This window comes from Anolis carolinensis, chromosome 2, assembly GCF_035594765.1.
Source record: "Anolis carolinensis isolate JA03-04 chromosome 2, rAnoCar3.1.pri, whole genome shotgun sequence".
NCBI classification, from domain to species: Eukaryota; Metazoa; Chordata; class Lepidosauria; order Squamata; family Dactyloidae; genus Anolis; species Anolis carolinensis.
Window position 1 is genome coordinate 96425527 of NC_085842.1, and position 14385 is coordinate 96439911.

The 14385-nt window shown below is 39.7% G+C and overlaps 1 protein-coding gene across 1 annotated transcript in view; it reads left to right on the forward strand.

The window, feature by feature from the left end:
* The window catches only part of nmur2 (neuromedin U receptor 2), a 28847-nt gene extending 24454 nt beyond the window's left edge, over nucleotides 1-4393 (forward strand). The window contains exon 4 of the mRNA XM_016995733.2: nucleotides 3051-4393. Coding sequence (XP_016851222.1) covers nucleotides 3051-3310 — 260 coding nt within the window. The 3' untranslated portion in view covers nucleotides 3311-4393. The remainder of the gene's footprint in view (nucleotides 1-3050) is intronic.
* The last annotated feature ends 9992 nt before the right edge of the window (nucleotides 4394-14385 follow it).

Genomic DNA, 14385 nt, shown 5'->3' on the forward strand with positions numbered 1-14385 from the left:
CATTGTAAGCCAACATCAGCATGTTTACTCAGAAAATAATATGTAAAAACTATTATTGTTGCTACTAGACCATTTCTAATATATACAAGGTAATAAACAAAATGAGACATCTCCTCCAGGATTTCTCAGCCAAGCAGGGAATCCCATTAGAAAGCAAAGAAGAGGTATCAGCTTTGCATATTTGTCCAATAACTAATGCTAGAGGTATTGAATCACTTTAGCTTTTAATGTAAAACCTAAAGATGTTGGCCACAATTTTGTACCACAAATTCTATGGCTGCAGGTTGATGTGATTTAATGTAAGCTTCTGGGGGAAATGCTGATACCACAAGAGAACACAAAGATCTTTTGCTGGAAGCATTGGAATGGGAGAGAGTTGTTTGCAAAACATGAGCCAAAGCAGAAGGAATACATTTTCACTGTTCCACATCCTAACACTATATGCCAAGGATAAAAGGAATTTTGGATTTAAGCACCTATTAAAGTCCTGTTTAAGTGAAATAATAACTTATTTTTGTTATGACCCAGTAAACTCCATTGATTTGATTCTGAATACATTAATGATTGCCAACTTACCTGTTCCCTGATAGTTCCTTGCTGATTTGTAAAGCTATTAATGCATCATAAGATTTTTTTTGGAAACTGGACCACTGAATCCTCACCCTAACCAAATGTTCCCAACAACACCATCTGTTTCGCAATATCTTTTTTACCCACTTTGTCTCCATAATCTGACAGTGTCCTTCAGTGGTGTTGAGGAAAAAAATGGTTGATGGAGAAGAATCCTATGGAGAGAGTGTTTTGCATCTCCTACCTATGAGTTATTGACCTCTCATCACTTGTAAACAGCGGAGACATTTTTTTGCAAGAGAAATATTAAATGCACATTAATGCAAAAGGCGGAAACTTCTGGAAAAATACTTATATAAATATGAAGAATTAAAAAAAATGGTGAACTTTTTGGATTGTGGGAGTGGGGCAAAAGGACCTATGGAAAATACACTAATCTGCCACCAACTCTCCAGGAGTTGCTTAAGATTGGTTTTTGCATTATGTTACTATATACCATAACTCTCACAGTATCAGTCAAGATTCAGTCAAGGTTCAGTCAAGAGCCAGCTATGACCTTGCTGCCCCTACCTTAATCAGGGAGGAACTCTCTAACGGCCACACAACTCAGGAGTAAGATTTGCTTGTTCTTGTACTTCTACCAACCAGAAAAGGCAAAGAAGAAACAATGGAAATACCATTTGACTCTGGCCTCTTACATTTTAAATACACACATTGTTTGAGGTACAGTTTAGTTCTCATCCTGTAGACCCCCACATACAGCCCTGGCACAATCTAATTTAAGGGCATAATCTAAACACACTTACCAGGCAGCATGAGGATCTTCAAACTTTTTTAGCATAGGCCAGTTCACGGTCCCTCAGACTAGGGGGGACGGGACAGGATGGGATGGGTACAAGGGATGGTTCTATAGTCTGAAAAAAAAGAAAAAAGTCTGTGCACACCACACATATCTTATGTGTAGTGCAAAAACACAAAAGAATGATACAATATTTAAAATGAAGAACAATTTGAACGAACATAAACTTAACAGTCATCCAGTCCAACCCCCTTCTGGTATGTAGGAAACGCACAATAAAAGCACCTCGACAGATAACTACCCAGCCTCTGTAATAATAATAATAATAATAATAATAATAATAATAATAATAATAATAATGACAACAATAACAACAACAATAACAACAACAATAACAACCTGTTTTGATTGAAGTAAAAAAATCAGAAACTCCTCAAAGCACAGCAGAAAAAAAATCAGTACAATTAACTGCACTATGAACTAGAACTGACAGCTGGCACAACAAAGCATTGCATGGGCAGTTCCTTGACAAAATTAAAGGAAAAGCTGATAAGGAGAAGACCTGGCTATGGCTCACGAATGGGACCCTGAAGAAGGAGACAGAAGGCCTGATTCTTGCAGCTCAGGAGCAAGTCATCAGAACAAATGCAATTAAGGCCAAGATAGAAAAATCAGCTAGTGACCCATTGACAAAATTATGATCTGTCAACTGCAAAAGGCCACCTTACTGGGATCTGCACACATCATCCGAAAATACATCACACAATCCTAAACACTTGGGAAGTGTTCAACTTGTGATTTTGTTATACGAAATCCAGAATATAGATCTCGTTTGCTGTGTCATAGTATGTCTTTGTGTCATAATAATAACAGCAGCAGCAGCAGCAACAATCCAGTCCAACCCCCTTCTGCCACGCAGGAAAAGCACAATCATAGAATTCTAGAGTTGGAAGTGACTCCAGGAACCATCTAGTCCAACTCCCTTCTGTCATACAGGAAAAGTATAATCAAAGCACCCCCATAGTGGACCCCTGACTGGTGAGAAAAAAAGGCTCTGGGCAGTGATGGGTGGGAGAGGGAAAGACTCTCGGCAGTGAGGGAGAAAGGCTTAGATGAATGGGGGGGGGGGGATGATGGCAAGGGCCAAATAAATCACCTTGGCAGGCTGTATCCAGCCCATGAGCCATAGTTTGAAAATCCCTGGTGTAGTGGTTCAGCCATTGTACTATGATACTGAGAACCAGGATTTGAATCCCTACTCAGCCAAGGAAACTCACTCAGTGACCTTGAATAAGTCACACCTCTTTCTGTCTCAGAGTAAGACAAGGGCAATCTCTTTTCTGAAAAACAAAAAACGTCTTAAAAGCACATAGTTTGTAACAAGTACATAGCTTGTGGTTATTCAGTTTTAACAAATCTTAGCAGGTAAAAACTGCTATTTTCATCAGGAGTATTGTGGCCAGTGAAACCAATGGTATTTCCATCCCTAATATTTCTTTGAGATCCTATCTATACTGCTATATAATGCAGTTTCAAACTGCATTATATGGCAGTGTAGACGGGGCCTAAGAACAGCTAATGTAATATCATGAAGTCAATGGACCACAAGACATTACCTTTATTGAACCTTGCTTTCTCTTCCCCACTCCCCCAATCTCTACGTATTGTTTTTGTTTCCTAGGTGTTTTCTTCTATTTGAGTTCTGCTGTGAATCCCATCATCTACAATTTACTGTCCAGGCGTTTTAGGCTCGCTTTCCTGAGCGTCATCTCTCCTCAGTGCAAACACTGGCATCTCAGACATACAACCAGCCACCTCCCAGCCCAGAGGAGCATTTTTATGTTGGGGGAGCGCAAATCCATGAAATCTGGTGAAGATAGGAGCTCCCCGTATATGCAAAGGTCATCTGTCTGCAGTTCCCACCTGTCCAGTGGCATGTGACTATGATGTCCTGGAAATTCCTAGATCCATTACAGATTTAGGCATGATTAAGGCCATTTAAATCAATAGCCTTAACCATAGCTATTAAATCTGTATTGTGTTAATGTCCTCCCTTCTGGATAGGATCTATTTATCCATGAGCATCTCCCATCAAGGAGACTATTTCAGTGATCGAAGCCATTGTAATCCCTATGGAATCAGCCTCATTTCATGACAGACTATGCTTACATCTGGAGAAAGACCCACATGATCAGGCCTTGTCTATATATTTGGATTATCTAAATGTTTCCTGCAGTTGTCCAAAAGATGCTTATAAGCTTTCATGCAATCGGCAGAATGTCTAAGGGGCACCTGTGTTTAATGCCAAAAGATAAAGTACATATGACAGATGTTGATGGGAAAAGCAACCTGGATCTGGAGAAGCATTTTTGAAGATTGTGAATTAACACACTGAATCTGAAAATTGCTTACAGTTATTTTCCATCCCAGCATGTAAGTTAGATGTCAAACATATCTTCAAAATTCCAGAGGTCTTTTATGCAATGAACACAGAAATTTGGACTGAATGAAATGAGAACCATTTCTCAGATAAATTTTTCTCCCTAGAATCATAATCCTGAAGGCACTGACATCAGCAAGAATGCTTCACATGGACAGAATGAAGAATTCTTCATTTTAACTGTAATATCAATAAGCATTTTTCCTTTCTGGGGCATGTGGTGAGATGTGAAAACGGGCTCTCTGACTCATTCTCATCTTCCCTCTGGGAAGAAAACTTCTAAACAATCAAGAGGTTAGTTATCATGTGTCCTGGAGGCATAATGCAAGGCCATAATATCCCATAGAAAAGACAATGCTAATTTGTAGGTGTTTTCAGTATGACAGTAGAAGTGCTTTGAGTGCAAAGTAATACAAAATCAGTCCTTGGATTTCCAACATGTTCTTGAACTTCTGAGGACAGAATGAGTAGTAGACTTTCTGTAGTTGTTTGTGAAACACACTGTAAATGTGTCCTAATTTGAACATCTGTTAAACTAAAGGTTTAAACACTTGCCTTTTAATAAACATGTTGTGCATACAATACATTATAATGATAGTAACTTCCTTGTCAATATTCAGTAATTCAATAACTGAAATCAATTTCTCATTTCAATGCCCATGTTTGGATTAGTTTCAAATCAGGTTCAGTTCCATTAAACACATATACAGTTCCCATGGCAAAGAGGTTTTAGTTGAACAAAAATCATTCCTTTATTCTAATTTGCATATTTTACAGCTGAATGAATTTCAGTTAATATTGATTTCTTAATAGGAGAGAAACTCAACATTCAGATTATTTACTGTGACACATCACATCCAATCTTACAGCACCATTCTAAGCATGTTTATTCAGAAGAAAGCCCCACTGGGTTCACAATGGAATTTTCTTTTTGTTTACTTTTGGATCTACTGTTCCAGAAGAGTGAATAAACCATGCACATATTCAATCCAATGGTTAGTCTCAATTACAGCAAACCATTGAATGAATGGAAGTTTTATATAATTATCAATTCACTGAGTTTGTATTGATTGAATGTGCTCATTTAAATTTACTCTTTCCATTAGCTTTATTCCCACAGAATCTGTTCTCTTCTAAAAATAGCAATAATATTCAGTTGCTGCAAAAATTTGTCTCTTTATATCTCACCATTATGTGGACAAATTGGACTGATGACACTGTCAGTAGTTGACTGGCTATGGAACAGCCATAAACATAACCATTTTGCTGTAAGAGAATAGTCTACATTTTGGTATCATCATTCATTCAGAAGAACATCATGCAAAGAAAAAGAACATTAAATATTGAATTGTTAAATATGTTTTCCCCATCTCTAAATGTAGTAGGCAATCTCCCAACAACAACCTAAAATGTTGGTATGTACTGTACATACATACACTTGCACTGCAAATTAAACAGTTTTGTAGCAGTTAAATAGTCATGATTTCCTCCAACCAACCATAAGCAACATCTGTGATGAGGGCACAGAAAGCACTCCAAAAGTCAGTGTTGGAAAAAGGAAACATGAACTATTTTTTACCCCTGTGGATCATATTTGGGTAAAGAAATGAATAGCTTCCACGGATTTTAGAACTGGCATTAGTTCTAAGTGAAGACCTACCAATTCAGCATTTTTTGGATAAAACACAGGGATTAACCTGTGCCAGAAAGCTCCATCCTGGAATCCTATCAGACGGGCACCATTGCTGACAATCAACTACTTGTGAGATGTGATGTAGTCCCCTCAATTTACCCTGGATAAATTTTCTTGCTTTCATTAACAAAGGTGGCCTTGCCATGAGGCAGAAGGAGGCAGTCTTCAGCAGCAATGCTGCTGCAGGGACAACCATGTCCCCTTCTACACTGCCCTATATCCCAGGATCTGATCCCAGATTATCTGTTTACCCCAGATTATTTGACAGTGTAGACTCCTATAACCCAGTTCAAAGCAGATAAACTGGGATCAGATCCTGGGATATAGGGGTAGTGTGGAAGGGGTCCATATCAGCTCCTTCTCACCTCCTCTTGAACCCTCTTCTGTTTTGGAGGACACAGAAGCTGTGTATCAACTAGCTTATCTGGAAATGAACCTCTTTCCTTCTTTGCCACAGAGATGAACATTTCTTGAGTTGGGTTTGACTAATGACAACTGATTCCCAACCTCATCTCCTGACAAGGTCTTTCCAGCAAAGAGACACAGAAAACCTGAGGACACTGTCTATCTTAAACTGAGTTTTTAATCGTAATTGTCCTACCCGAAACAAAATAGCCAAGACAATCCTTCTTTGTACCAAATGTAAACTGCACACAGTGAACACTACCAGAATTTCATGTTTGCAGAGGGATCTTGTACCACCTTTGAGTATAACTAAGGCCCATTCCATACAGTGATATAAAATCCAGATTATCTGCTTTGAACTGGGTTATATGGCAGTGTATTCTCAGGCCCCTTCTACAGTGCCATATAAAATCCAGATTATTTGCTTTGAAGGTGCTGAACAGATTGCACTCTGGCACCACGAGATGCAGAGCCTACCTTAAGAAATGGGGTCACAAAGTGGATTCCATGACATGTGAGTGTGGAGAAGAACCACCTATTACAATGCAGTTGGAGCCCTGCCACATGCACAAAGGAGGACCTTCTTATAGCAACACCAGAGGCACTCCAAGTGGCCAGCTACTGGTCAAAGGACATTTAGTATAATGTGCATTACAACTGTACCCTAGGTTCGCTTCTGACATGACAAATAAATAAATCTGCTTTGAACTGGATTATATAGTCAGGGGGAGTATGGCCTGGATAAGGGAACTAGTTAATGCCTCATTAAATCAAGATGAGGTCCCCATGGCCCTGAAAGAAGCCGTGGTGAGACCGCTTTTGAAAAAAAAAAACCTCCCTTAATCACACAAATTTGGACAGCTATAGGGCAGTTTGCCATTCATCTGCAAGATTCTTGGATGACACTGATTTTCTATATCAATTTCAATCCGGCTTCAGGCTGGATCATGGGATGGAAATGGCTTTGGTCTCCTTGGTGGATGATCTGTGGAGAAAACTGGACAAGAGGAGTGTGACCCTGCTGGTCTTCCTAGACCTCTTAGCGGCATTTGATAACATGGACCATGGTATCCTTCTGGAGAGACTGACAGAGATGGGACTTGGAGGCACTGTATTGCAGTGGTTTTGATCCTTCCTCTCGGGTCATGTCCAGAAGGTGGTGCTGGGGGAGTCCTGCTTGACCCCATAGCCTGTGGGCTGTGGGGTCCCGCAGGGCTCATCATTATCCCCAATGTTATTTAACATCTACCTGAAACTGATGGGAGAGATCATCCAGAGTTTTGTACGCAGATGATGTCCAACTCTACTGCTCCCTTCTATCCTATGCCAAGGAAGCAGTTCCACACCTAAACTGTTGCCTTAGGGCAGTAATGGACTGGATGAGGGCAAACAAGTTGATGCTTAATCCAAAGAAAATGGAAGTACAGGTCTTGCGTAAGATCCATCCGGAGAGAGTGTTACAACATGAACTGGATGGGGTTACTCTCCCTCTGAAATCTCAGGTGTGCAGTTTGGGGGTGGTCCTGGACTCCACCTTAAATCTGGAAGCCTAGGTGGTGGTAGTGATCAGGGCTATCCTTGCACAATTTAAACTTGCATGCCACCTGTACCCATTCCTGGAGAAATCTGACTTGGCCTCGGTAGTAGACACACTGGTTACATTCCGGTTGGACTACTGCAACGGGCACTATGTGAGACTGCCCTTGAAAAGTGTCTGGAAACTGCAATTGGTTCAGAGCATGGCAGCCAGACTGCTTATTGGAGCTGACTCCTTGGAGCACACCACCCCCCTGCTGAGACAACTCCACTGGCTCTCGATTGCCTTCCAGGCCCAATTTAAGGTGCTGGTTTTAACATATAATGATCTACATGGTTTTGGTCCAGGATACTTGAGACATCATGTCCTACCATATAAGACAGATAGATTATTAAGTTCAAGTAGTGAAATGTTTCTATCAACTCAGCTTAGGGACAGCCGTCACTTAAAATTGGCTAGAGATGACACATGATTGGGCGTGGCACCAAAACTTTGGAATGATTTGTCAGAAGTAATAAAAGCAGCTCCCACCCTCTTGGCCTTTAGGAAAAATTAGAAAACTTTCCTATGTGGAATAGATTTGAACTGTTACATAAGTCTAGGGACAGGCCATTTTATAATTATACTGGCTGTGCCCTGCCACGCGTTGCTGTGGCCATTTGGAATTGCAGTGAGTAGACTCGCTGCTTGTAAGCCTGGGCACTTTCTATATATGGGCCTCCTTGGTTGGACTGGTTGAATGAGACAGAGTGCCCTGATGGCTTCCAAAAGTGAAGGTTTTTGATGTAGGGGAAATCTTGGTTGGGCAGGTTGAAGAGGAGTGAATAGTCTTGCTGCTTGGAAACCTGGCCACTCTCTACTTTGTGGAATTGTTGGTTTGGAGGTCGAATAGTAATGAATAGTCTGAGTGTAGCAAGTATGAATGTTGCAATTAGTTACCTTGATTAGCATTGAATGGCCTTGTAGGTTCGAGGCCTGGGTGTTTCCTGGTTGAGGGAATCCTTTTTTGGGAGGTGTTATCTGGGTGTGATTGTTTCCTGTCTGGAATTGCCCTGTCTTCTGAGTGTTGTTTTCGTGTCCTGATTTTAGAGATTCTATTGTTCTGTTTTCTTATTTGACCAGAGTTAATGATTACATATGAGATAGAGTAATGTTATGTATTAATAAATATTAGATAAGTGAAGCTTGGATAAGTGAGACTGTATTGTATTGTCTGTTTGGAGGGCAAGTGCCAATGTTGGCATTGGTGAGCTTGATTAGCACTGAATGGCCTCGCAGGTTCAGTGCCTGGCTGCTTCTTGCCTGTGAAGCTGTTTATTGTTATTGTTGTTTTGGTTTTTATTATGATTGAGGGGTAAATTGAGGGAAAGAGAAGGAGAAACTGAAAGTAATTGAGGGAGAATTCTTCCTCCCTCCCCCTCCTCCTCCTTCCCGTTTTCCCCTCCCCCCTGTACCTCTGTGGAGTTGGTGTGCCTGTTTTACGGGGTGATGTGGGCCGCTATTTCCAACCCAGCTTGGTCCTCCTGAAAAGCGGCAGTTTTTTGGGTTCTACCTGGCTGGTGTGTCTTGGTGGCTAAAGTGGTGAAGGAAAGAGGAGTGGGGAGTGCTGGTGGCTCCGCCTGCGGGGAGGGGGGGGAGGTTTGGAGTCAAAAAGCGAGAAGGCAAGGGGAGTGCTGGTGGCTCTGCTGGTGGGGAGGGGGGTGGAAAAGTTTGTTCCCGATAGGTAGTTTGTGAGTAGTTTAATCCCTTTTCCCCACCTTGGTCCTCTTCAGAAGCTGCAGTTTTTGGAAGATGGTAGCGGTGTCTGTGGCGGGAAAAGGATTGCGCCGTTGAAGGGAGGGGTGGGGGTTGTGCTTTCTGCACTCGTGCTGGCCTTTGGCACAGGTGCAGATGGAGCATTCCAGTTTTTGGGTTTTTGTAGGCCCCATGGAGGTTGGGGATGTCTAGTTTTGTTGTATGAACCTAGAGACGTGGATGATGGGTTCTGTTGTCAAATTTTGAGGTTGGGGGGCCTTTAGTTTTTTGTTTTGCCCGGTGGAGCAATGCCATTCTCCTTTATATATATATATAGATTTTACCTTTCTGGGCATTTTAGAGTGCTTTTAATAATTTTGATAATTTTATATCCAACAAGGACTGATTTGGGATTACTTTAATGGGTTATCTATACTGTTATGTTTCATCTATTGTTGTAAACTGCCTTGATCCTTGGAGAAAGGCGATATAGAAATGCTCAAATAAATAAATAATCCTGTTCAAAACAGATAATGTGGATTATTTGCTTTGATAATCTGGAATATATGGCAGTGTAAAAGGGCCTAAGAGAAAGAAAAGGGTAGCACGAGCTTTTATAGATATAAGTCTACTTCATCTGATGCAAACTGATGGGTGAATATATCAAGTCCAGAGAGTAACCATGTATCCAATTTTACAGGTCTCACCATGCAACACACAGGCAGTCCCCAAATAGGTTCTGTATAGGTATGTTCTTAAATTGAATTTGTATGTAAGGGGGAACAGATAAAATTTTAAGTCTAACCCAAGACATATCCCTATCTCTATCTCTGCTTTTACCTCTACCTCTATCAGTTTTAAATAGCACAGGAAAAGGATTAATACCCTGTAATGTTTGTTTTGCTGTCTGGGCCCCTGATCAGAAGATTTCACCTCACTTTCTGTCCCTGTGATAATTGGATTTTGAAAAAAAAATGGCTTGTTGTGGAAACAAAGAAGCTTCAGTGGAGACCCCCTTTGCCCACTTTCAGGAATGAATTTCTCTTCTGAGTGGTAGATTTCTCTTCCTGTTGTATCACCCCCATTTTTAACTATGAGTCATTTGTACATCAGATTTTTGTAACTCAGGGACTGACTGTACACATTACACTTATGTATTTTACAAAGGGAACAAAACAGAATTGAATAATCTTCCTGAAATAATTTAATTACCAGATGTCATAAACATCTGAACACTGAGATTTACAAATGTCTAACTTACTTAAGCATTATTCTGTATTTATAAGAAAAGGAATGGCATGAGGCTTCTTTATTTAGAAACAAACTAATCTATGATCTCCTCCAGTTAAGCTGAAATGTACCCCAGTTCTAATGGTAAGGTTTTTTAATCTATGTATTTATATCCCACTTTTCTCCCAGTACAGGACTCAAAGAAACTTTTTTTCTGGATCATGTCTAACAAGAACACTTTCTACAATTCACCTCTGGATGAGCAAGGATGCTGTTTAGTCTGATATTTATGGTTCCTATCAAGTGCAGTTAAATCCTTTACTACCCCCAAGTGGACAAATAATAAATGCCATTATTCTTCTTAAAATGCCTATTTAATATGTTCCTTCTAGTAGACATTAAATACAGGGTTTATTTTGGATTTTTCTTTTCTTGCTTTTTGAAAAAACAAAACACCCTTGTATGTAAATCTGTGATCTCTGTGTGACTATTTGAACACAAATGGTTACCATACATGCTGGTAAGGAAAGTTGATTTTAAAGCCAAAATACTCTTAAAATTACTCATGCTCCATTTCATCTCTCTTTCTGAAGGTGACATTATTAAATAACTCAAAAATGTATCATCCCTTCCCAATGGATCAAATAAATTCAGTTCACCAGTGTAGACCATTCTCTAATATTATTTTTGTTATAGTGGGCACAATGGCGCTCCTTCCACCTCAGGGACTGATAAAATGCTGTTACCCTAAGGCCCATCTACACTTACCTACAGTTCAAAGCTAGATTCAAACTGTGGTGGCTAGACAACAAACTCCCACAAAAGTACACAAAAGAAACCCCTTAATGTGCATCTTGTCCTTTGTGGTTTGTGTAATCACCATCCAAGTCTCAAACTAGTTCCAGGATTTCCTATGTAATCACCTCTCCAGTGAAACCACTTTCTGCAATACCAGTTTGAAGCTGCATTAAATGGTCAGTGTAGATGAGACTCAAGTGATAAACACATCATGACAAACATCTCTATAGTTTTGTTAGGGACAAATCAAAGCAGAAAACAGAAAGAAAAATGTGGTTATATTCATACTTCAAATATCACTAAATAGAAGCCATACTGTTTTAAATGTATTTGGGTCAGAAAATATAAAAGGAAGAATTAGTGTTAAATGTACTTTCCCTATTTCTCTTTTACCCCACAAGACCTCTTGATAGTATGTGGTTTGTTCACAAAATTATAAATTTAGAAAGGAGACTAAAAGCCATTTAGAGGCAGTTTAACATCATATGTTAACTCCATCCTATGGAATACTGGGCTTGCACTGAAAGAGAGTGATAAATATCCCAGAAAACTAAAAAAAAGAAGAAGCATAATTCCATATTATTGAGCCATAAGAGGTTAATGTGGTATTTTAAACTGCTATAATTTTGCAATGTGGATACAACCTTAATTCAGTTCTCTGTTAATTTCATATATCTGCAAGATTAGGGACTAGATGACTATGGCTGTATCTCTGTATCCCAGGATCTGATCCCAGATTACCTTCTTATCCCATATAATGAGGTTCATATAATCCGGTTCAAAGCAGATAATCTGGGATCAGATCCTGGGATATAAGGCAGCATAGAAGGGGTCTAAAGTAAGTTTGGAGATGTGCTGGTTTCCAATTTCATCACTGGTCTTTGCAGCAACCCCTATTCTCACTCTCAGAGTTGACTAGGGACCCTTAGGTACTGCCATATAATCCAGAATATCAAGACAGATAATGCACATTATCTGCTTTGAACTGGATTATCTGAGTTTACATTGTCATATAATCCAGTTCAAAGCAGATAATTTTTTTTGGAGTTTATACAGCTGTATAGAAGGAGCCTGGGTCATACCTTGGCTTCCTTGTACTCTTGCTTCAGACTCTGTTTGCATTCCTGAATCCCTGGACTTCTGGACTTTGACTTCAGCCTGTATTCCTGACTTCATGTCTTGATATCTGAACACTGACTATGGTTTATATTCCTGGATATCTGGCTTTGACTTATAGGCCCTGAGAACTGAAGCCCCGGCATTTGACCTTGGCCACTGTTTGAATTGTTCCTGACCTGGCTCAGCACTCAATAGTTTGTCTTCACTAATTGTACTCTTGAACTTGACATCATCTCTCTGCTATCAGTTTGCTGCAAAAGTGAATTCTATTATATTGGCCAGACCTAAAAAGACCTTATTTTTCTTTATAAACAAAATATGATCTATGACTTATCTTTTGTTTATTTAAACCTCAGCCCTGATACCTAGACACTTGCACATGACAAAACCTATGAAGATGAAGGGATGATTGTATAAAGAAACTGTATTTGTCATTAATTTTGCATAGTCAAATAGATAAGAAGGAAAGAAAATTCATAGATTAAAAACTGGTGTAGACTAGAGTGATGCAAGAAGTGATGTCATTTGGGCATTTCCAGCATGAAATGAAAGCTTGGATTACATGATAGTTTCAGATGCATTGACTCCTTATTTTTCATCCCATGAGAAATCTAGAGCTCAAGTGCTCCATTCTGCCACTAAGTGCCATCTATTGCCATGGCAGGGTTGAACACAGCATAGGGTACCATACCATAGCCAGTGTTGCCTAATTAATGGCTAGATAATTCATTTAGCAAGATAGTGGTAGTTAATATATATGCTTTCAAGTAGATGCCAATTTACAGCAAACATCTCAGAGGGGTTTCTTAGGCAGATGTATTGAAAGTTTCCATTGCCATCCTCACAGGCTAACAGTATGTGGGTTCCAATGGTTAAGCAGGGGTTCGAACCCTGGTCTGAAAGAGTCTTAGGTCAACACTTGAAACACTATGCCACACTGGCTGTCATTTGATAGAGACAAAGCACAGCACCCCAAGGCCATTTTGAAATACAAATGTCACCTACACCCCAGTTAAGATGTCAATTTTGTCATGTTTTGCCTTCCACCCCACCTCTAGACTGACCAAAGCCAAACAAAGCCTTTTTTTCAATGTAGGAAGCAAAAAAGTCCAAGCAAAACATTTTAAAAATGAGGTTGCAGATGCACAATACAGTTTCAAGGTTATAATGTGCCAACAAGTGTTTTGCTTATACTGTAAGTAGACTTACAACATCCTGACTTATAATGAGTCAGACTATTTGTCCATTTGACAGTAACTCCCTAGGCTTTCAGACATACCTGATAATCTCTCATAGGCTCCCATTCAAGTACTAACCAGTTTTGCTTCCAAAATCAGACAAGATTGTGGTTACATGTTTTGCCCCCTACTATCCTACTAAATGAGGATATAGTAGTGATGTTTCTTTCTTAGATGGAGTTTAAGGGGGCAGCAGTGTTTGCATTCCCTGCCAGCCTATTTCCCGAAGGATGCTGCAGTGGTATTCAAATAAACCCTTCCTGTCAAAGAGAAGAATATAGCACTGTCACACATAGCTCCACCTTCCCAGTTATTCAAAGAGGAAAATCAGAAGGTATCCAAACTTCTCCTGCCTCTGATCAAAGAAGGAAAAGACACGCTGTAACGGAAAGCCTTATTTTATTGGTGATTTTTGTTTTGCGTCCGAAGTGACCACTTAATTCGCCTCATTGTTGGACCAACTCTGATCATTGACACCATATAGGGTAATTGGACAGGACAGCATCATAGTAGATACTATGTCAAGGATGCCAGGAGAAGTCACCGAGGGATTGGTAAAAAAGTACAAATGTAATTTCAGGTAAATGTTATATATGTGTCATTGTGTTAGGAGTGTATTTTATGTGTTTGGGTATTTATACATGAATTTTAGGTAGTGTACGATGTATGTTATTATTGTATAACAGATTGAAAAGGTAATGATATAAATGTGGATATATGTGTTTTATTTGTTCCTATGTACAGTAGAGTCTCACTTATCCAACATAAACGGGCCAGAAGAATGTTGGATAAGCGAATATGTTGGATAATAAGGAGGCATTA